This window comes from Salvelinus fontinalis, chromosome 29 (assembly GCF_029448725.1).
Source record: "Salvelinus fontinalis isolate EN_2023a chromosome 29, ASM2944872v1, whole genome shotgun sequence".
Lineage (NCBI taxonomy): Eukaryota > Metazoa > Chordata > Actinopteri > Salmoniformes > Salmonidae > Salvelinus > Salvelinus fontinalis.
Window position 1 is genome coordinate 42,553,872 of NC_074693.1, and position 21,644 is coordinate 42,575,515.

A 21,644-nucleotide genomic window follows, 5' to 3' on the forward strand; every position below is an offset into this window, starting at 1 on the left:
TTGCATTGCACTCACCTTTTGTCCCTGAGGGGAAGATGGTCCGAGAGATTTCAATATTTCCCATGAGCACACGAGTGAAGGCCTCCTTTGGAGTGAAAGAACAGTGTAGACCAGAGAATTGGTTTGAAATGATGAGAATAGACACATGAAATAACTATAGGCGACATAAAGAAAACCCAAACATTTGGCAGCAGATCCACAAGGTCTGCCATGAGAGGTGACTGTGTAGTTCCCCTGAGGAAAAGCACCTTTAGTAAATCCGCTTTTTCTGTGAGAGCTTCCCATGTCTGGAATACACTGCCATCAGACACACATAACTGCACCACATATCACACTTTCACAAAATGCTTGAAGACATGGCTAAAGGTCAATCAGATTTGTGAACATGGTCCCTAGCTGTGTGTTGCCGCTTTACATGTCTGTTGTCTGTAACTTGTGAGGTGTGGAAACACTTTGTTGCTTTTATGAATTTTGTCTTGCTGCTTTTTGTTCTATGTTGCTCTGCCTGGATGCTACGTCTTGCTTGTCCTATGTTGCTATGTCTGTATGCTATGTCTTGTTCTATGTTGCTATTGTCTATATTGTAATTGTTTTTAATAACCTGCCCAGGGACTGCGGTTGAAAATTAGCCGGCTGGCTAAAACCGGCACTTTTACTGAAACGTTGATTAATGTGCACTGTCCCTGTAAAAATAAAATAAACTCAATAAATAAACTCAAAGTTATATATCAGGTATAAAGGTATATATCTACATATTCATTTGACGGAGGTAACACAATTTCACTTGGGCCCCCAAAAGGCTAGGGCCGGCTCAGACTGCGGGTATGGATGTGGGTGCGCAGACCCGCAAGCCACTCCGGCCCCTCGTGATGAGTTCAGATTTTTTTGTGGCCCCCACCCCCATCAAAGTTGCCCATCCCTGGTATATATATAAAGCTACTTAGCCCCATAGGGCCACCTGTACCTTCTGCATGTCGGTGGGGGTCCCCCAGTGAACAGTTCGTGTGATGTCAGTGGTCCCATCTCTATGGTCACAAGAAGAACAAGTCATGGCTCACATTTTAATCAATGTGGATAAGAACTGAAGAATAAACTGCAAATATTTACCATAGAGATCCTATTAAGTTACTAATCTAATGTGTTATTTGTAATTCTATGGTGATAACTACATTCTCAGCTATAGTGAATAAGCTTTTCTACTCATAGATACTGGCCACCAGAGTCCACCAGGTACATCTCATCAACAGTAAGCTTTCTGCTAGTTGCATTAGAAGGGCTATAATACAATGTTTGTGACAAAACAATAGTTAGTGGTACAGTGAGGCAGATACTAAGCAAAAAACATTAGGAGACAAGGTGGGAAAAAAAAGCTCTAGATACCTATAGTGGGCCAGAGCAGCATTGGGCCCACTGGCAGAAATGGTTTCAAAGCTTGGCCCCCTGCTGTCCTTCTGCTTGCTGTCAAGTGGCAAAGATAGTGTTAGCGATTAAGTGTGTGTGTGTGTGCTTAAGTGCTTGCGTTTGTGTGCATACATGCATGTGTGTGTGTGTGTGTCTTCTCCCCACCTGCGACACTCATTGACGTAATATGCTGCTGTCATCTCTGTCTCTTTCCCCTCTGGTACAACTTTTTCCAGCCACATCAGTAGCTGTATGACTGCAACGGCATCCCTCACCTACGGAGACCAAGGGAGGACAATCAAACCACGCAAGGTATTCTCCTATTACAACTGAGAAGTAGGATGACGTTACCCTTGAACTCTGGGGCTGTATGTTTCAAGCATCTCAAAATAGGACTGCTGATCTAGGATCAGGTTCATGTAATCTTATTACAGTTTTTTTGGATTGCTTACACACTAAAATTAAAAGTAGTACACTATTAGCAAAACCTTACACTCAAGAAGCAAAACATCAGCCCATATTTGCACAACTATAAGCACATTGTCAACCTCACACTTGTTGCAAAACTCTAACACACAGTGATTTGCAAAACACTAAACACACTTAACATACATTACACACAAAAATCTATCATGAAGTCACGTCCTTGCAATACCAAAGCACTGACTGTCAAATTACCACACCGTCCAACCAATTGGTTCAACACAGTCATCAGGTGTGCAAACACTCGTTTGCTTAATTGTAGACACACCAATCAGGTGTATAAGCACTATAAAAAGCAGCAGGTGAGTTCATCGGTCTTCAAGCACAATGGAAAGAGTCAGAGAAAGAGTAAGAAGAGGTGGAGGATGAGGAGAACGAGGAGGACGAGGAGAACGACGAGGAGGAGAACGAGGAGAACGAGGAAGGGGAGGAAGAGGAAGACAAGAAGGTGCTCAAAGAGGACCGAATCTGACAAATGAGATCCACGCAACACTGGTTGACCACGTTGTCAACCACGGCCTGACGCTGAGGGAGGCTGGACTGCGAGTACAGCCAAATCTAAGTCAATATACAGTGGCAAGTGTGATGAGAACATTTCGACTGGAAAATAGGTATAGTAAAAATATCATCATATCAAAAACATCTGCACGGTTTCAGTAACTGCTTACAGTACTGTATTCTATGCACTATCAGCATTTCTGTTACCTTTTCCTGTGAAATTACTGTACTATTGTATACTGGGTTTTTTCTACATAGGATTGAGGGTCAGGGACGACAAGGGGGAAGGCCTCCTATGTTCACAGAACAGCAAGAGAGGGAGATAGTAAACATGGTTTTGGCCAACAATGCTATAACACTCAAGCAGCTCCAAGCTAACATTGTCAATAACCACGCCATTTTCAACGATATCCATCAGGTCTCAACATCAACACTGGCACGCATCCTAAAAAAAAAACATATTCAAATGAAGCAAATTTATCGAGTGCCTTTCGAGCGCAATTCCGAAAGGGTGAAACGACTGCGGCATGATTATGCAGAGGTATGTATTCACTTTAGCAGTGTGATCTTGCATACTGTCTCATAATCTTTTACTGTACTGTAATATGTATACTAGATCTACACTGACTACACAATTTTGCCTGACACTGTTTTTCAGAGTTTTACGAATGGATGGAGAGGAGATCCAGCATGAGTTCATTTACGTAGATGAGGCTGGGTTCAACCTGACGAGAACACGAAGGAGGGGAAGAAACATCATTGGCCACAGGGCTATAGTCAATGTCCCAGGGCAACGTGGGGGTAATATAACACTCTGTGCAGCCATTACACAGAATGGGGTCCTCCACCGCCATGCCCATATGGGCCCTTACAACACAGCACTCATACCAATTGCACAACATAACAGCAGCAAATCAAATCGATCATATGCAATACATTGTTGTCTGGGACTGTCACGTTCCTGACCTATTTCTGTTAGTTTGTTTTATGTGTTAGTTGGTCAGGACGTGAGTTTGGGTGGGCATTCTATGTTTTCTGTTTCTATGTTGGTTTATGGGTTGCCTGGTATGGCTCTTAATTAGAGGCAGGTGTTTGGCGTTCCTCTAATTAAGAGTCATATTTAGGTAGGTGTTTTCACAGTGTTCGTTGTGGGTGATTGTCTCCTGTGTTTGTGTATGTCATTGCGCCACACGGGACTGTTTTCGGTTTGTTTGTTCATCGTTCATTTTGTGTAGCCTAATTTCTCTATTCGTGCGTTCTTCATGTTTTATGTAAGTTCGTCGTCTAGGTCTGTCTACACCGTTTATTTGTTTTGTTAGTGTATAGTCGAGTTCGTGTTTTTCTTTAATAAATCATGTCTACAAACTCAGCTGCATTTTGGTTCAATCCCTGCTCCTCCTCTTCTAATGAAGAGGAGGAGGAAAGCCGTTACAGAATCACCCACCAATCCAGAACCAAGCGGCGTGAAGTCAAGCAGGATTATACACAGGAATCATGGACTTGGGAGGAAATATTGGACGGGAGAGGTCCATGGGCACAGCCGGGAGAATATCGCAGTCCCAAAGCTGAGCTGGAGGCAGCGAAAGCAGAGAGGCGGTGGTATGAGGAGGCAGCAAGGAGACGTGGCTGGAAGCCCGAGAGGAGACCCCAAAAATTTCTTGGGGGGGGGGGCCAAGAGGTAGTGGGCCAAGAGGTAGTGGGCCAAGAGGTAGTGGGCCAAGGGCAGGTAGGAGACCTGCGCCCACTTCCCAGGCTTACCGTGGAGAGCGGGAGTACAGGCAGGCGCCGTGTTACGCAGTAGAGCGCACGGTGTCTCCTGTACGAGTGCATAGCCCAGTGCGGGTTATTCCACCTCCCCGCACTGGTCAGGCGACGGGGAGCATTCAACCAGGTAAGGTTGGGCAGGCTCGGTGCTCAAGGGAGCCAGTACGCCTTCACAGTCCGGTATTTCCGGCACTACCTCCCCGCCCCAGCCCAGTACCACCAGTGCCTACACCACGCACCAGGCTTCCAGTGCGTTTTCAGAGCCCTGTGCCTCCTCCACGGACTCTCCCTATGGTGCGTGTCTCCAGCCTAGTGCCTCCAGTTCCGGCACCGCGCACTAAGCCACATGTGCGTCTCCTAAGTCATGTGCACACTGTTGTTTCTCCCTATACTCGTCCTGATGTGCGTGCACTCAGCCCGGTGCCACCAGTGCCGGTACCACACACCAGGAATATAGCACGCTTTGAGAGTCCAGTGTGCCCTGTCCCTGCTCCCCGCACTAGGCTTGAAGTGCGTGTCCTCAGTCAGGTGCCTCCAGTTCCGGCACCACGCACCAAGCCTACAGTGCGTCTCAGCCGGCCAGAGTCTGTCGTCTGCCCAAGGGCGCATGAACTGCCTGTCTGCCATGAGCCTGCAAAGCTGCCCGTCTGCCATGAGCCTACAGAGCCTTCCGCCAGACAGGAGCAGCCAGAGCCTTCCGCCAGACAGGTGCAGTCTGAGCCATCCGTCTCCGCAGCGCCATCTGAGCCATCCGTCTCCCCAGCGCCATCTGAGCCATCCGTCTCCCCAGCGCCGTCTGAGCCATCCGTCTCCCCAGCGCCGTCTGAGCCATCCGTCTCCCCAGCGCCGTCTGAGCCATCCGTCTCCCCAGCGCCGTCTGAGCCCATCCGTCTGTCCCGAGCCGTCAGAGCCGATAGTCAGTCAGGAGCCGCTAGAGCCAGTTATCAGTCAGGATCTGCCAGAGCCGCCAACCAGACAGGATCTACCAGAGCCGCCAACCAGACAGGATCTGCCAGAGCCGCCAACCAGACAGGATCTGCCAGAGCCGCCAACCAGACAGGATCTGCCAGAGCCGCCAACCAGACAGGATCTGCCAGAGCCGTCAGTGAGCCATGAGCGTCCAGAGCCTTCAGCCAGCCATGAGCGTCCAGAGCCGTCAGCGAGCCATGAGCGTCCAGAGCCGTCAGCGAGCCATGAGCGTCGAGAGCCGTCAGCGAGCCATGAGCGTCGAGAGCCGTCAGCCAGCCATGAGCGTCGAGAGCCGTCAGCCAGCCATGAGCGTCGAGAGCCGTCAGCCAGCCATGAGCGTCGAGAGCCGTCAGCCAGCCATGAGCGTCCAGAGCCGTTAGCCAGTCATGAGCTGTCCCTTAGCCCGGAGCGGCTATTTACCCAGAACTGCCCCTCAGTCCAGAGCTGTCTCTCTGTCCGGAGCTGTCTTTCAGTCCGGAGTTGCCCCTCTATCCTGATCTACCTCTCTATCCTGATCTATCCCTCTGTCTTGAGCTATCCCTCTGTCTTGATCTATCCCTCTGTCCCGGTGCTGCCCCTGTTGTTGATGTTACAAAAAGGATTTTGTGGGGGTAAGATGAGGGTGGACATTCATAGGGGGAGATGGAAGCTGGGATTGACTATGGTGGGGTGGGGACCTCGCCCGGAGCCTGAGCCACCACCGTGGTCAGATGCCCACCCAGACCCTCCCCTAGACTTTGTGCTGGTGCGCCCGGAGTTCGCACCTTATGGGGGGGGTTATGTCACGTTCCTGACCTATTTATGTTAGTTTGTTTTATGTGTTAGTTGGTCAGGACGTGAGTTTGGGTGGGCATTCTGTTTTCTGTTTCTATGTTGGTTTATGGGTTGCCTGGTATGGCTCTTAATTAGAGGCAGGTGTTTGGCGTTCCTCTAATTAAGAGTCATGTTTAGGTAGGTGTTTTCACAGTGTTCGTTGTGGGTGATTGTCTCCTGTGTTTGTGTATGTCGTTGCGCCACACGGGACTGTTTTCGGTTTGTTTGTTCATCGTTCATTTTGTGTAGCCTAATTTCTCTATTCGTGTGTTCTTCATGTTTTATGTAAGTTCGTCGTCTAGGTCTGTCTACACCGTTTATTTGTTTTGTTAGTGTATAGTCGAGTTTGTATTTTTCTTTAATAAATCATGTCTACAAACTCAGCTGCATTTTGGTTCAATCCCTGCTCCTCCTCTTCTGATGAAGAGGAGGAGGAGGAAAGCCGTTACAGGGACAATGTGTCTTTCCACCGCTCTGCTCTGGTTCAGAACTGGTTTCAGCAACATCCACATTTCACCATCCTATATCTTCCACCATACTCTCCATTCCTCAACCCCATAGAAGAGTTTTTCTCTGCATGGAGGTGGAAGGTATATGATCTCCGTCTCCAGGCTGAGGTACCCCTCATCCAAGCCATGGAGGAAGCCTGTGACCAGATGGAGGTAGCAGCAATGCAAGGACGGATTCGTCATTCAAGACGTTTCTTTCCAAGGTGTCTTGCTAATGACGACATTGCCTGCGATGTTGATGAAATTCTCTGGCCAGATCCAGCTAGGCGAAGAGACAATGTGTAGTTATTTTTTTACATATTTTTTTGAACTTACAATACGTAAAGTGATGTTTGGTTACAGTATTATGAATCTCCATGTCAACATTTTGGGCGTGTTGAGAAATAAATGAGTTTCTTCAGTCTGCAACATTGGTCTTGTGTAGTGTTTGGTGAATTGACATTATATTTGTACTTTGTTGATAGTAGCCTACTCTAATCATAGGGAAGTAGAAGTGCTAAAAGTGTTTTAGGTTTATCACAGCAGAGTGTAACTCGTGCAAACAGAGTATAGTAATGTGAAACGTGTGTGTTTCATATGATAACAAAGTGTGGTTTTTAAAAAGAAGTGTATAGTTTTTACAAGAGTGTTTAATTTTGCAAAGGATCTGTATTGTTTTGCTAATTGGGTGTGTGGTTGTGCCAATTGTGTGTAGTGTTTTGAAAACAGTGCTTAAGCAATCAAAAAAAACTGTAATTGTGATCTAAAAAATAATACTGATCCTAAGTCAGAACTCCTATTCTGAGATATTTGATACATACGGCACCTGATCTCAGATCAGCATTCCGTTTTCCCCACAGTGGTTGAGGTTAGGATTTTGAAGCTGGTGGAGGTTAGGATTTGTAATGGTTTACGTTAGGGTATGTAATGGTTGAGGTTAAGGTGTGTAAGGGTTGAGGTTAGGGTGTGTAATGGTTGAGGTTAGGGTGTGTAAGCTGATTACTGGATCTGATTCCAAGGACAACGTCCATCCAGAGTCATAATTCATCCAAACACATTGACATTTTGGCCCATATTAAATGTGAATGCCATGACAACAGTCTGTCATATCTTACTGCCGCGCTCAGATCTGTATCTTTATCTGGATCCCCATTAGCTGACAGCCATGACGGCAGGAACGGAAGAAGTTATAATAACACACCCTTGTAAGAACCATACATTTAAGGGCTTTATTGGTGCCAATCATAAAAACTGACTTTATTGGTCATGAATAGAAGACAGAAAATCAGGGTATCTTAGACAGGATGTCCCATGAAGGGTATTGAAAGCACTAATGCTAACGTATGCAATCTTGCCTCCAATATAACAATCCCGATATGGAAAAGTATGGCTTGTCGAGATGAACTGATAACACATCTGAAGAGCTATTGGAGCCACCAGCGTGTCTGTTGTAAGACTTTATGGCTTAATAAGAACACAACTCAATAAAGAGAGGGAATAGGGAGTCTTGAGTTTCCAGCCCTCTCTCTCTCTCTGTGTGTGTGTGTGTGTGTGTGTGTGTGTGTGTGCGCATGCGTGCGTGAGTGTGTGCATGCGTACATGTTCTCCTACCTTATCAGGACCATAATGTCCTGACAAGGTAGGAAAACAAGAATAGTTTTGAAAAGTCAGGACTTTTTTCATGTCTTGAATTTGTTAAAATGCTATTATAGTCTTACGGGTTAGGTTTAGGATTTGTGGTTAAGGGTTAGGGTTAGGGGTGAGGAAAAATAGGATTTTGAATGGTGTGTGAGTCACATACATGAGCATCTCTCAGGATGCGCTGCTCTGTCTCGTCCTTCACCGCTTTAGTGGTCAGCACCGGAGAGTAGGCACTGGTCAGTAACTTCTCCTAAAACAAAGGGGTAGAGCGATATGGTTTTAATACTCTCAGTTCATACTCATGTACATGAAATGCGACACAACAACAACTTTCTTCCACAGTAAAGTGTAGGGAGGTGTGATAAATGAATATACCCCACATTGAATGGACCATTACCAGTCAGTGAGGAGTATAATAATAGGTTATATCCCACCCCTGTCCTCACCTCTGGAGTGATGAGCTCATACAGGGCATAGTTGGTGTACTCTGTTCCAATCCACATTTTCACACCAGGTGTGGCCATGTAGTTCTTCAGCATTACCCGCACCTGTTCATATTCTAACAACTGCACACAGTGTGCCAGGTAACAAGTGGCGTTCAGGTATAACTTCAAGTCTTCTGTCACTCTGTCTTTGTGTACAAACAACCTGAGAGGGAGAAACAAATTAATTAACAACTTTTATGGTACACAAGGGGCACGTTTGAGCACTGTAAAGCAGTGCAGACTAGGACTTCAGACTCACCAGATCTCATTCAAGGTCAGTAGTGTATAGGAGTAGAAGAAGGGGTTGTAGGGGACATCATTACCACGCAGATTAAACAGCCCTGAAACCGAGCAGATAAAAAGACTTAAATGAGGACTTCAAATAATGAAATGTTAAGGGAATGAATATGAATAAGGAGTTTCCAGGTTTGACATTCTTACAGGCAGTCTCATCAAGAGCAGAGAGCAGGACCGCTGTGGGCTTGTAAGGATTGTCTGTCATCTGAGTCCGTATGTGTTCCACTTTCATCTGCCAGGTCCTCTCTGTCAAACGGGTGTGTGTCGGCGCCAGATGAGAAAACACAATCAGACTCTGGGTCACCATAAAGGCCGTTTGTTTTATGATCCCTCCATAAAATTACTGTCTAACAGTGGAGTGTATTCATGGATGCCAAGGGAAGCTAGGTTTCCCCAACAAATTGACCAATATATTTATTTTTCATCTCTCTGTGTTTCATGATTTTCCTTCAATTTCTAAGAGGCTGAATCTATCTCACCGGGGGAAAGCATCCGAGATAGTGAAATAGTGCCCCTCTTTTTCTGTATTTGTAGGCCATCTATCTGATTCTGTCTGGTCAAAAAGAGTATGACATTGTTGCCGCCTGTAGCATTGAATGCAAGGGAAGCCAGCGAGCTTTGGCCTTCCTTGATAAAAAAAAAGTATAAAATAATAGCCTATCAGCGTTGAGCTAAAGTAAACTGGCTAGCTAGCTAGCTAAAATAGGCCCTTTCCTAAATTAGCAATAGATGGAGATAGGGATTTGGACTTGTGGTTTTACTTAATAATTAAAAGAAATGTTTAACCTTTAATTCTCCGTACTGGCCAATGATTATAACGGTGATTCTGATCCAACCATACATTCTGAGAGGATGGAAGTTAAATATGTAGCTAAATGTAAGTCACTCTGGACAAGAGTGTCTGCTAAATGCTCAAATTGAAATGTAGAAGGCTAATGCTAACTAGCTAACGTTGCCCATGAAAGGAAGTTAGGCTAGCGAGCAAGCATTTTAGCCAGATATACCCTAGGACAACAAAAAACGAAAAGCGTTTACTGTATGACAGAGTGACAGATCGTTTCGGCAACACGAAAGAGAGGAGGGTGGCATTCGCGTTTCTCTACAAGTAGGGTGGGTCGACGTGTTTTTTCTACTTGCACGCACGCGCCCACACACAGAGAAATCAGAACCAGGAACAGCAACATCATATTTAGCTTACGTTGATTGGACTAAATTGCTTTTGGTATATTTTAGTTGTCACTGCTTTAGATTAAGCGCACGTGATTTGATGATGTCTAAATTGAAATTCGTGGTCCAACAATGTTGGAAACATGAACTTGCTTGACCATGCTGCAGGTCATGTAACTGTCTGTTACATGCAATACGCTTTGTGGACTTCACCAGACAGATGTTGCTCTCCGGTTTAGTGATGAAACAAAGGTGTGGTTGAATTTATTCTGCCAATGTCTTCTTATTCTCTCCGCCTTAGGCCTATACAGTATATCACGGTGGCAAGGCATATGAACAACCAGGTTATAGAGCAAACGACGCAATTATCACAACACGTAGGTTGTAATATGGCTTTTTCCCCCTGGTTTGGCTTCCCCCGGTGATTTTACTCACACATCCCTACTGCTGTCTAATCATGATAATAGAAAACAAAAAGGTAAAACAGAACTCTCAGCAGTGTATGTCTTGGGATGGAATAAGTGCAGGAGCTGTCTTTTTCCAAATCGGTCCATTAGACTACGATTACCAAAATTCACCAATTACATTATGCTATAGAGCTCTCTGATTATTCACTGTTAATGGTTTAAACACATTTTCCACGACTTCTCCATTTTCACCAAAATTTCATGACTGTTATTATAGCCTACATTCAAAAGTAAGCATTATTGACACTGGGAAGCTGCTGTGTCTGATCCCGTGTAGACCTACCACCACCTGGCATTGTTCCCTTGATAAAGGCACTTAGCCCCCAACATAGAACTGCACAGTTAGTCACATGTTGTCCACATGTGGTCAACCCTCCATCTGGAGAGCTCCTGGGTGTGCAGGCTCGGCTTATGATCCAGCCCTGAAACACTCGTCTGCTTATCAAGGTCCTGTCGAGCAGATGACGTTTAGCCTACAATGCGGTTAGACCAGGGCTTGAACAAAAGCCTGCACACCCAGGACAGCCTACTGTCACTCTCAGATTCATACACTAGCGTCAAATAAAGTAGAACAAAGCGAAATCTGTAAATGAACGCCCACGCTCCTACTCAATGAAGATCTTGTCTTCATTCCAGTTTGATCAACATGTTTTGCTTCAGTGTGTGAATCCGGGACAGGGATAGGTTACTTTGTTTGAAATAGAGGAGCTGGTACGCAATTCCCCAACAATTAGATTTGCTGGTACACATTCAGGACAGCTCTGAACCAAGTCAGGCATGGACTATAAGTGTTTATTATCAGGGGAAACACACAGAGACAAGACTAATGGAAACAACCCCATTCATTTCCCCCTTCCACAGAGTAATAATCTGCAATGATTACCAGCCATAAGCAGTTAAAGGGGATGTTTATGACAGTTTGTGAGCCTATGGCTTTCTGCACTGTTTGCCGGTATTTATCTATTCATCAGCCCAGAGATAAGGGAACGGCACAGTAACGTTCTCGCTCATTCACACACTCATCACACGCACACGCTCACACACACATGGATAGACAGTGACACACACACACACACACACACACACACCTACGACTCTGTCGGGCAGGCGGATGAGGTTATCAGGAGGGATGAGGGGTCTGTCTGTCCACACTCGGTCCACCAGGTTGTCAGGGATGGACTTCAGCATTAGCTTGGCTGGAACTAGGTTGTAGCTGTAGGACTCATAGGTTTCTGTGGGGTTGGAAAAGACAACCATTATACAGTAGTACATCCTGCAGGGATCACGTACACAGCATATACTGTATGCATTTACTGTACTTTAAATCACTTTGGATAAAAGCATCTGCTAAGTGGCATATATAGTGCCATGTATTTGATAGTACATGAATACTTGTTTGCTAAACCAAAGTGCCATAGTCTGTCAAGTATGACATGGATCTTTATGGGCTGCCTTACGGATGGAGAAGAGGAAGGGGTCAAAGCCGATGTTGTCAGTGTCTGAGACCTCCCGAATCAGCCAGTCAGTTATACTGCTGATGGACACTGTGGAGCAGAAGCAACAATAGGACAGACCAGACATTTGCTTGAGTAAACATTGTCACAACAGTCATCTTCCTTGCTGAGACAGTTTCATTTGTTCAGATTACATAAACGAATGTTTGACATTTGGGAACCTTGGCAATGTGTTTGTTTAAGGTTACCTCTATCATAGCTCTATTATAATAATATACTGATCCAAAAAAGAACACAACATGCAACAATTTCTAATATTTTGCTGAGTTACAGTTCACATAAGGAAACAGTCAATTGAAATAAATTCATTAGGCCCTAATCTATGGATTTCGCATGACTGGGCAGGGGCGCAACCAATCATAATTTGTTTATGGTAGATTAAATTATCTGGCAACAGCTCTGGTTTACATTCCAGCAGTCAGCATGTATATTGCAGGTTCCCTCACAACTTGAGACATCTGTGGCATTGTGTTGTGACAAAACTGCACATTTTAGAGTGTCTTTTTATTGTCCCCACCCAGTACAAGGTGCACCTGTGTAATGACCATGCTGTTAAGTCAGCTTCTTGATATGCCACACCTTTCAGGTGGATGGATTACCTTGACAAAGGATAAAATGCTCACTAACAGGGATGTAAACAAATTTGTGCACGACATTTGAGAGAAATAAGCTTTTTGTGTGTATGGAACATTTCTGGGATATTTTATTTCAGGTAATGAAACATGGGACCAGCACTTGACATGTTGAATTTATGTTTTTGTTCAGACTTATATTTGATAATACACCGGGTGCGCTCGCGCTACCTTGTCCCAGACCTGCTGCTCAACCCCCTCACTTCCTACCTGCTGCTGCTTCCTGCTAACCCCCCTCCGCACCTTTCACTTTGAAACTTTGAATGCTTGTTTATGAAAAGCCAACTAACATTGACTCCTGAGGTGTTGAATTGTTGCACCCCTACAGTCACCATGGTTATTATCTGACCCAGCTGGTCATCTATGAACGTTTGAGCGTTTTGAAAAAAAAGATCTGGTCTTACAGCATGTACCCATAAATCTCCACCTGGTACAGCCAGAAGAAGACTCGGTTTCTAGGTTTCTCCTAGGTTATTGCGTCCTAGGGAGTTTTTCCTAGACACTGTGCTTCTGCATCTGCATTGCTTGCTCTTTGGGGTTGTAGGCTGGGTACAGTTTCTGTAAAGAACGTTGTGCTGCTGGTGATATCAAAAGGGCTTCATAAAATTAATTTGATTGATTATTTGATGGCTTGCATGCCTATCACACTTTTTTGTGTATGTGTTTGTGACTGTAATTCCTTTCTCCTTTCGTAGTTTCATCAGATAGAGATGGGGATTTGAAATGAAAGGATCAGGCAGACAGGAAAGCAACACAGTCTGCAGCTCTAGTCTAGTCAACACAGTCTGCAGCTCTAGTCTAGTCAACACAGTCTGCAGCTCTTCTTTGCAATACAGTCTCATGCACACAAACGACACACACAAAGGACATGTTAATGCTTGTAAATGTATGTCAATTGTAAAGACTTTTGTCTGTAACGTATTTTTGGTTATATGTCGGACCCCAGTAAGACGAGCTGTCTCCATTGGCATCGGTTAATGAATCACATCAAAGCATCTTACCATCTCTCTCCAGCTCCCAGTTGCAGTCCATTTGGCGTTCAGCCTGGACCCAGTAGCGACTGTCTGTCCAGAGGACCGCCTTGTTCAGGGTCACCACTGCTGTGCCTGGGGAGGGAGGGTTACATTACACATCATGGAGGGTTGTGTTCAGTTTCAATGATGTGTGGTCATGTCAGAGTTATTGTACTCTTTTATGCATAGGCAACTTACAGTGCATTCGCAAAGTATTGAGACCCCTTGACTTTTTCAACATTTTGTTAAGTTACAGCCTTGTTCTAAAATTGATTCAATATAAAAAAAATCTTAACCATCTTCACCCAATACCCCATAATGACAAAGCGAAAACAGGTTTTTAGAAATTTTTGCAAATGTATAAAAACCTAAACTGAAATATCACATTTACATACGTTTTCAGACCCTTTACTCAGTACTTTGTTGAAGCACCTTTGGCAGCGATTACAGCCTTGAGTCTTCTTGGGTTTGACGCTACAAGCTTGGCACACCTGTATTTGGGGAGTTTCTCCCATTCTTCTCTGCAGATCCTTTCAAGCTCTGTCCCCTGGCTGGGTCACTCAAGGACATTTAGAGACTTGTCCCGAAGCCACTTCTGCATTGTCTTGGCTATGTGCTTATGGTCGTTGTCCTGTTGGAAAGTGAACCTTTGCCCCAGTCTGAGGTCCTGAGTGCTCTGGATCAAGGATCTCTCTGTACTTTGCTACGTTCAACTTTCCCTGAATCTTGACTAATCTCCCAGTCCCTATCACACTCACTATTTTAGAAATGTTTTCAAATTTATTAAATCCTCAAAAACAGAATACCTTACAGTATTTACATACGTATTCAGACCCTTTGCTATGAGACTCGAAATTGAGCTCAGGTGCATCCTGATTCCATTTGTCATCCTTGAGATGTTTCTACAACTTGACTGGTGATTCAGTTGATTGGACATGATTTGGAAAGGCACACACCTGTCTATATAAGGTCCCACAGTTGACAGTGCATTTCAGAGCAAAAACGAAGCCCCGAGGTCGAAGGAATTGTCTGTAGAGCTCCGAGACAGGATTATGTCAAGGCACAAATCTGGGGAAGGATACCAAAACATTTCTGCAGCATTGAAGGTCCCCAAGAACACAGTGGCCTCCATCATTCTTAAATGGAAGAAGTTTGAAACGACCAAGACTCCTACTAGAGCTGGCCACCTGGCCAAACTGAGCAATCGGGGGAGAAGGGCCTTGGGAGGTGACCAAGAATCCGATGGTTACTCTGACAGAACTCTAGAGTTCCTCTGTGGAGATGGGAGAACCTTCCAGAAGGACAACCATCTCTGCAGCACTCCACCAATCAGGCCTTTATAGTAGAGTGGCCAGACGGAAGACACTCCTCAGTGAAAGGCACATGACAGCACGCTTGGAGTTTGCCAAAAAGGCACCTAAAGACTCTCAGACCATGAGAAACAAGATTATCTGGTCTGATGAAACCAAGATTGAACTCTTTGGCATGAATGCGAAGCGTCACGTCTGGAGGAAACCTGGCACCATCCTTACGGTGAATTATGGTGGTGGCAGCATTATGCTGTGGGAATGTTTTTCAGCGGCAGGGACTCGGAGACTAGTCAGGTTCGAGGCCAAGATGAACGGAGCAAAGTACAGAGAGATCTTAGATGAAAACCTGCACCAGAGCATTCAGGACCTCATACTGGGGTGAAGGTGCTCCTTCCAACAGGACAACGACCCTAAGCACACAGCCAAGACAACGCAGGAGTGGTTTCGGGACAAGTCTCTGAATGTCCTTGAGTGGCCCAGCCAGAGCTCGGACTTGAACCCGATCGAACATCTTTGGAGAGACCTGAAAATAGCTGTGCAGCTACACTCCCCCATCCAACCTGACAGAGCTAGAGAGGATCTGCAGAAAAGAATGGGATAAACTACCCAAATATAGGTGTGCCAAGCTTGTAGTGGCATCCCTATGAAGACTCAATGCTGTAATCAACTGCCAAAGGTGCTTCAACAAAGTACTGAGTAAACGGTCTGATTACTTTTGTAAATCTAATATTATTTTTTTTACTGTTTTAGCTTTGTCATTATTGGGTGTTGTTTGTAGATTGATGAGGGGGGGGGAAACGATTTAATCAATTCTAGAATAAGGCTGTAACGTAACGAAATGTGGAAAAAGTCAAGGGGTCTGAATACTTTCCGAAGGCACTTTATATGACAAGTACATACCAGAGGGACGTACAACAGTACCAATGATCACAAAATGTACCAAATTATTCAAAGCATTTTCATAACACAATCATAACAGCTTTGTAATACTGGTGTTGACCTCTATTGACATATCGCAAACTGCCAGACTCAGACTAATCTGAACATCTGCCGGATAAAAAAAAAAAGATACTATAAAATACCTTTTCTTATTCACAGGGGAGAAATTTTAACTGTGCTTGGAATGATCTATTCATCTGCCTGAGCTCTAGTACAGAAATGGCATTGATCATCCGTTTATGTCCGTGCAATAGTCCAGGAATAGATCTCCCCATCAATCTGTCCAACCTGGTCTCAAGGGTAGACTTAACGTAGTGTACCTAAATCTGTCTCCCTCCATTTAGTATGATATGTATTAATTTGTGGATGTCCATCAACCATTTAATTTGATATTTTACAAATTACAATTCGTATGATATGTTATAAATTGCAATTTGTACAATATGTTACGAATTTGCAATACATATGATATGTTACGAATTCCAAGTTGTTGTTGCTGATGTTTGCTAGGTGGCTAAAGCTAACGTTAGCTAGGTTGCTAATGTTAGCTAGGCTAGGGGTTAAAGATAGGGTTAAGGTTAGGAGTTAGGTTAATGGGTTGAGGTCAGGGGAAGGGTTAGCTAACATGCTAAGTAGTTGCAAAGTACCTAAAAATAAGTAAGTAGTTGAAAAGTTGCTAATTTGTTCAATTGTTCAAGTTGTTCTTGATGGGATTTGAACAGACAACCTTTGGGTTTCTAGATGTTCATGTTATATACCCACCTATCCACCCTGACCCACCACCCTCCTTGAATTTTTGCCTTAAGTAACCTTCTGTCTTATGTAACCATACCAAATGTAACATCTCAAACTAATTTCAGTGTCCCAGATTTGAGTTTACTATGTTACTTCTAGTCTATGAGACCAGGCTGATCGGTCTATGGAAGCTCCCTGATTCACAGCTCATTTGTCACTCAGCAATGGCTCTGAGAGGGTGGGGGAGGGGGCAGGGAGCTGATGGATGTGCGAAGGAGAAGCAGTGAAGATGGAGGAGTGGAAGAGAGGGTATCAGGAGAGGAGGACGGGAGTGGAATGATTGTGGGACTAGGAGGTAGGAGAGGCTAAGGAGGAGGAGGGAAGAGGAGGAGAGGGGTGAGAAATGAACTGAAGTAGAACGGTGAGATGAATGGGAAGGACTAAAACTGAGACAGGAGGAGAGGAAGGGAGTGTGGTATTTTAGAACTGAGGGGAGGAGAATTAGGAAAGGAAGGGAGAAAAAAGAAGGGAGGAAAGGACATCTAGAGATCTACCTGCAGAGCCTGTGAAACCCGTCATAAAAGCCATCCGTGCATCACGTGGGGCGATGTACTCACTCTGTAGGAGATACACATGTTGTCAGCACCACACACAACACACACACACACACACTTGGTCACCAAGCGCACACATATGCGTACATACACACACTCCTACCAGGTGAGCGTCTGTCCCAGGGATGATATAGGCAGAGACATTGAAGGAACTCATAGCCTCCCTCAAGGCCTGCAGCCGTAGGGTAGTGTTGACCACGGTGGAGGGCAGGTACTGGAACAAACAGTGGAGAGAGTCAGAGGGCTGAATTCCAACCTTAAAATGTGAATCACCTACTGACATGAATGAATGATTAACGTGATAGTCAGAGTCACGATGGGTGGATTTCTCAAAATAGAGAGTTTCCTGGGATCCAAAACTCAAGTTCCCCAATATATGTCCACACTGAATGAGTGAAGTAAAACAACAGTGGAATTGAGTGATATTTAGTGTAGATTCCTGTGTGCTGATCTAGGATCAGTTTTTCCTTTTTCGATAATAATAATATTAATTGATCAAATGATATGGACAGGGAGGACCTGATACTAACCAGAACGCCTGCTCTGAGTCTCTTTATAAACATGGGTCGAGGCTAAATACGCCAATGAGTGAGCCTTAGATTTGTAAAAACAGGGCTGCATACTGTGTGTCTGACCTGATTACATATTGACTGATCTGACACTCATTCACTACACATTTATTTGAGTCCCCAGAAGGGACATGGTATACAAGGACACATGGTATAACAGCACTAAATCTGGGCTAGATCATCATACCGGCGGGATTTTAGAGCAGTTCCTCTCAGACCCACCATCTGCATGAATGACATTCCAGCTTCCTGAAATGAGAAAAAAACAAATGAGGAAGAGACCTTGGAATGTGACAATTAAAGTGCTGTGTAAGCACATTCCTAGATCAATGTTGTTGTTCAGTTACTGATTTTAATCAGACATTACAGTAAGCGCTGTGATTTGTCCCCAAAAATCTATGTAACTTCATCCAGGGGCAAATGAGGACTAAATGCAATGGTGAGAAAATGACAAATTATAGAACCTCTGCAAGTAGAGAAAGAAGAGAGCAGCCAGACAAATCGTGTATAATAATACCTTTCATAACATCCAAATGCAACACCATAGTTCTCTCAAACAAGACAATAGAAGCAATCCAAAAATTGACTTCTAAACAACATGTCAGAATGCGTCATCATTGATAAGAGTGTCATTCTCATTAGATTCATTCTCCGGCAAATTACATTCAAAGCTATTCCAATGAATAATCCAACAGGCATGAAACAAACAGCAGATGGCAAATTCTAATGCACCCTATACCAACCAAGAGCCTCTCGCATAGCCTTTCGCACAGAAATCATGCACTGTGCACTTATTCATATGGATACATCAATCATCACAGGAAGTTAGAACTAAACTTTTACCTCCAAGTGCCAGAAGAGTGCCAACCAGGAACCAGTCAGAAAAGGGCATCTTGGCACAAACTGTCTGCCACCAGCGATTCCACAGAGAGAGTGACGGCAATGTCCGCATGAATGTACTGTATGTGAGACAGGTGCGTGTGTCGGTGTGTCAGTGAGTGTGTTGCCACGTCTTTCTCCTCCCTCTTGTCTGTATGAAGCACCATGCACTATCCCCTCTTCTGATAGAGATCAACCACAACAGCTTAAAGGGTGGAACTTTGGATGAGGTATGGATCTCTCTTCTCCATTCCATAAATTCTCTTTGCTCCATGCCATAAAAACCAGTGTGTCATTTTGCTGTTGCCGCTCAGCTGCACTGCTTGTTGCCCTTCTCTCTTAGCAGTCCGAGGCATATAAAACAATATTCCCTTCAGGATTCCCTTTTATTTGTATTTCCTGGTTAGAAATAACATAATTAATCGAAGAACCTGATAACGCAGGTATTTATTCTCTTGAAATAAAATCTATTTTGTAATAGAGGTCTGTTCTGCCTGAGATACCCAAGCCTTGCTGCATGTAATAGTGTAGCATTGTGGTCATCCTGCACAGGGCTCCTGGATGTATGCCTCTCACACACCCAGACATTTTATCTTCTTTTCAGTCCAGCCTCCAGTACACGGCCAACACATGCCATGAAAAACATGGTCTAAGGTGCATAGAATATAATGAGTGTGTATGTGTGTGTCCGTCTTTCTGCAGTATGTGTGCAGATTGACAGATACAAGACCACTTCAGGTAATTCCTCCTAGGTCTCAGTGGAAAACATAGACTACTAGTCAGTGTTTGATTTATACAACCTCTTTGTGTCTACTATGATGTGAGCAGAGGGCATAGGAGAGAGGAGAGGAGTCTCTATTAGACAATGTTCCATTCCATCGCCTGAACAGAACCATTCAGGAGACTCCTCAGCTCCCCGGCCAATTACTGCTTAGCAACAGCGGCACCTCAAAAGCCGACAAGGAAGATCTGCTGTTGAAGTTATGGAAATCAGGGGTGTATTCATTAGTACACACCATAGCAAACAGTAGCACAACATTTTGCGACATCAACGAGAGTTTCTTGTTATTGGACACGTTAAGATAGTATGCCTTGATGCAGCCGCTTGCTTCCATTTGGTGCCTAGTGAACATAGCCATGGAGAACCACATATCTACGGTGCACTTTGAGTGACTAGGTCTACACTGTGGGTGAGGTAGCTAATGGAGCACGGTTAGGTTAAAGATGAACTTGTGAAGATCAGCTGCACTTCAGCCTTTGATCAAAATAGCCTCTATCAGAGCAGGGAGGCGGAGTTAAGAAACGTAGCTGTTTATGTTTGGCCAATGGCCAACATCTGTTGTGTACTCTGGAAGATTTTAATATGTTTTATTTATTTAACCTTTACTTAACTAGACAAATCAGTGAAGAACAAATTCTTATTTACAATGACAGCCTACCCCGGCCAAACCCGGACGACGCTTGGCCACTTGTGAGCCGCCCTATTGGACTCTCAATCCCGGCCGGATGTGATGCACCCTGGATTCAAAACAGGTACTGCAGTGACACCTCTTGCACTGAGATGCAGTGGCTTAGACCACTGTGCCACTCAGTAGCCAAGATCCTTACTGGCCAATAAAAACACAGAGAGCACTGAAGTTTTACCATTGCTCAACTGTTAAACACACAATAACATAGGCAGACATCAACCTGCCCACAGTAGCATCATGCAATTTGTGATGAAAACTGAATATGATATATTTAAGCAATAAGGCCCAAGGGTCTGTTTTTAAGCGCGACGCAATGTGGAGTGCCTGAATACAGTATTTAGCCGTGGTATATTGGCCATACACCACAAACCCCAGAGGTGCCTTATTGCTATTATAAACTGGTTACCAACGTAATTAGAGCAGTACAAATAAATGCTTTGTCATACCTGTGGTATACAGTCTGATATACCATGGCTGTCAGCCAATCAGTATTCAGGGCTCGAACCACCCAGTTTATAAATATATATAAATGCCTGTGTGTGTATATATGTATATATATTAGCTAATGACAAGTGTATCAACACAGAGAGACAAGTGATCCAGGAAGTTACCAGAAGGGGGCACATTTGCTCATTAAGTGTATCATGTAGAGCACCTAAATCAACTAACGTTTTTTTCTTGTTACTTCATGAAGTCATGACAAATATAACTTTATAGCCTATTTAATGTTATGCTGGCATGCTTTTCTCTAATTGGTTCCTGGGTTGTCTATATTTGCAGTGTATTACAGTGAATAGCCGATATGCCTATATAATGTGTGTTGTGACGTGTCCAGCAGTTTCCATGAACTGATAAGACATCTGATTGCTCTCAGACAGAGCTATTGGAGCCACCAGCGTCTCTGTTGTAAGACTTTATGGCTTAATAAGAGCACATCTCAGTGGATGACTTAGTCTATAAAGAGGGAACATGGAGCCTTGTGTTTCCATCTGAACAGAGCAGACTACACTCAGGGCCTGTGTGAGTGTGTGAGCGTGTGTGCGTGTGTGCGTGTGTGTGTGTGTGTTTGTCACCATCATGGCCGTTCGAAACAAATGTGCATGCATCGATGTGCCCGGAAGGTGTGCATTACATGATTCTGTATGACAAGAAGCTGCCAAGTGGGGAATCGTATGTGGCTCGTTTCAGCTTGTTGTCTTGTTTTGAGGTGTTCAAATCAAATCAAATGACATTTTATTTGTCACATGTGCCGAATACAACAGGTGTAGTTACCTTACAGTGAAATGCTCACTTACAGTGAGGGAAAAAAGTACTTGATCCCCTGCTGATTTTGTACGTTTGCCCACTGACAAAGAAATGATCAGTCTATAATTTTAATGGTAGGTTTATTTGAACAGCGAGAGACAGAATAACAACAAAAAAATCCTGAAAAACACGTCAAAAATGTTATAAATTGATTTGCATGTTAATGAGGGAAATAAGTATTTCACCCCCTCT

The 21,644-nt window shown here is 44.2% G+C and overlaps 1 protein-coding gene across 1 annotated transcript in view; it reads right to left on the bottom strand.

The window, feature by feature from the left end:
- The window catches only part of xpnpep2 (X-prolyl aminopeptidase (aminopeptidase P) 2, membrane-bound), a 33,444-nt gene extending 14,361 nt beyond the window's left edge, over positions 1-19,083 (bottom strand). Inside the window, exons 1-16 of the mRNA XM_055889390.1 lie at positions 18,643-19,083; positions 17,987-18,048; positions 17,334-17,444; positions 17,171-17,234; positions 13,621-13,725; positions 11,931-12,017; positions 11,562-11,705; positions 8,984-9,085; positions 8,802-8,883; positions 8,504-8,705; positions 8,218-8,307; positions 1,567-1,676; positions 1,381-1,458; positions 1,204-1,276; positions 965-1,024; positions 16-85 (exon numbers count right to left, since the gene is read on the bottom strand). Of these exons, the coding sequence (XP_055745365.1) occupies positions 16-85; positions 965-1,024; positions 1,204-1,276; positions 1,381-1,458; positions 1,567-1,676; positions 8,218-8,307; positions 8,504-8,705; positions 8,802-8,883; positions 8,984-9,085; positions 11,562-11,705; positions 11,931-12,017; positions 13,621-13,725; positions 17,171-17,234; positions 17,334-17,444; positions 17,987-18,048; positions 18,643-18,751 (1,549 nt within the window). The 5' untranslated portion in view covers positions 18,752-19,083. The remainder of the gene's footprint in view (positions 1-15; positions 86-964; positions 1,025-1,203; positions 1,277-1,380; positions 1,459-1,566; positions 1,677-8,217; positions 8,308-8,503; positions 8,706-8,801; positions 8,884-8,983; positions 9,086-11,561; positions 11,706-11,930; positions 12,018-13,620; positions 13,726-17,170; positions 17,235-17,333; positions 17,445-17,986; positions 18,049-18,642) is intronic.
- Between the last annotated feature and the right edge of the window lie 2,561 nt (positions 19,084-21,644).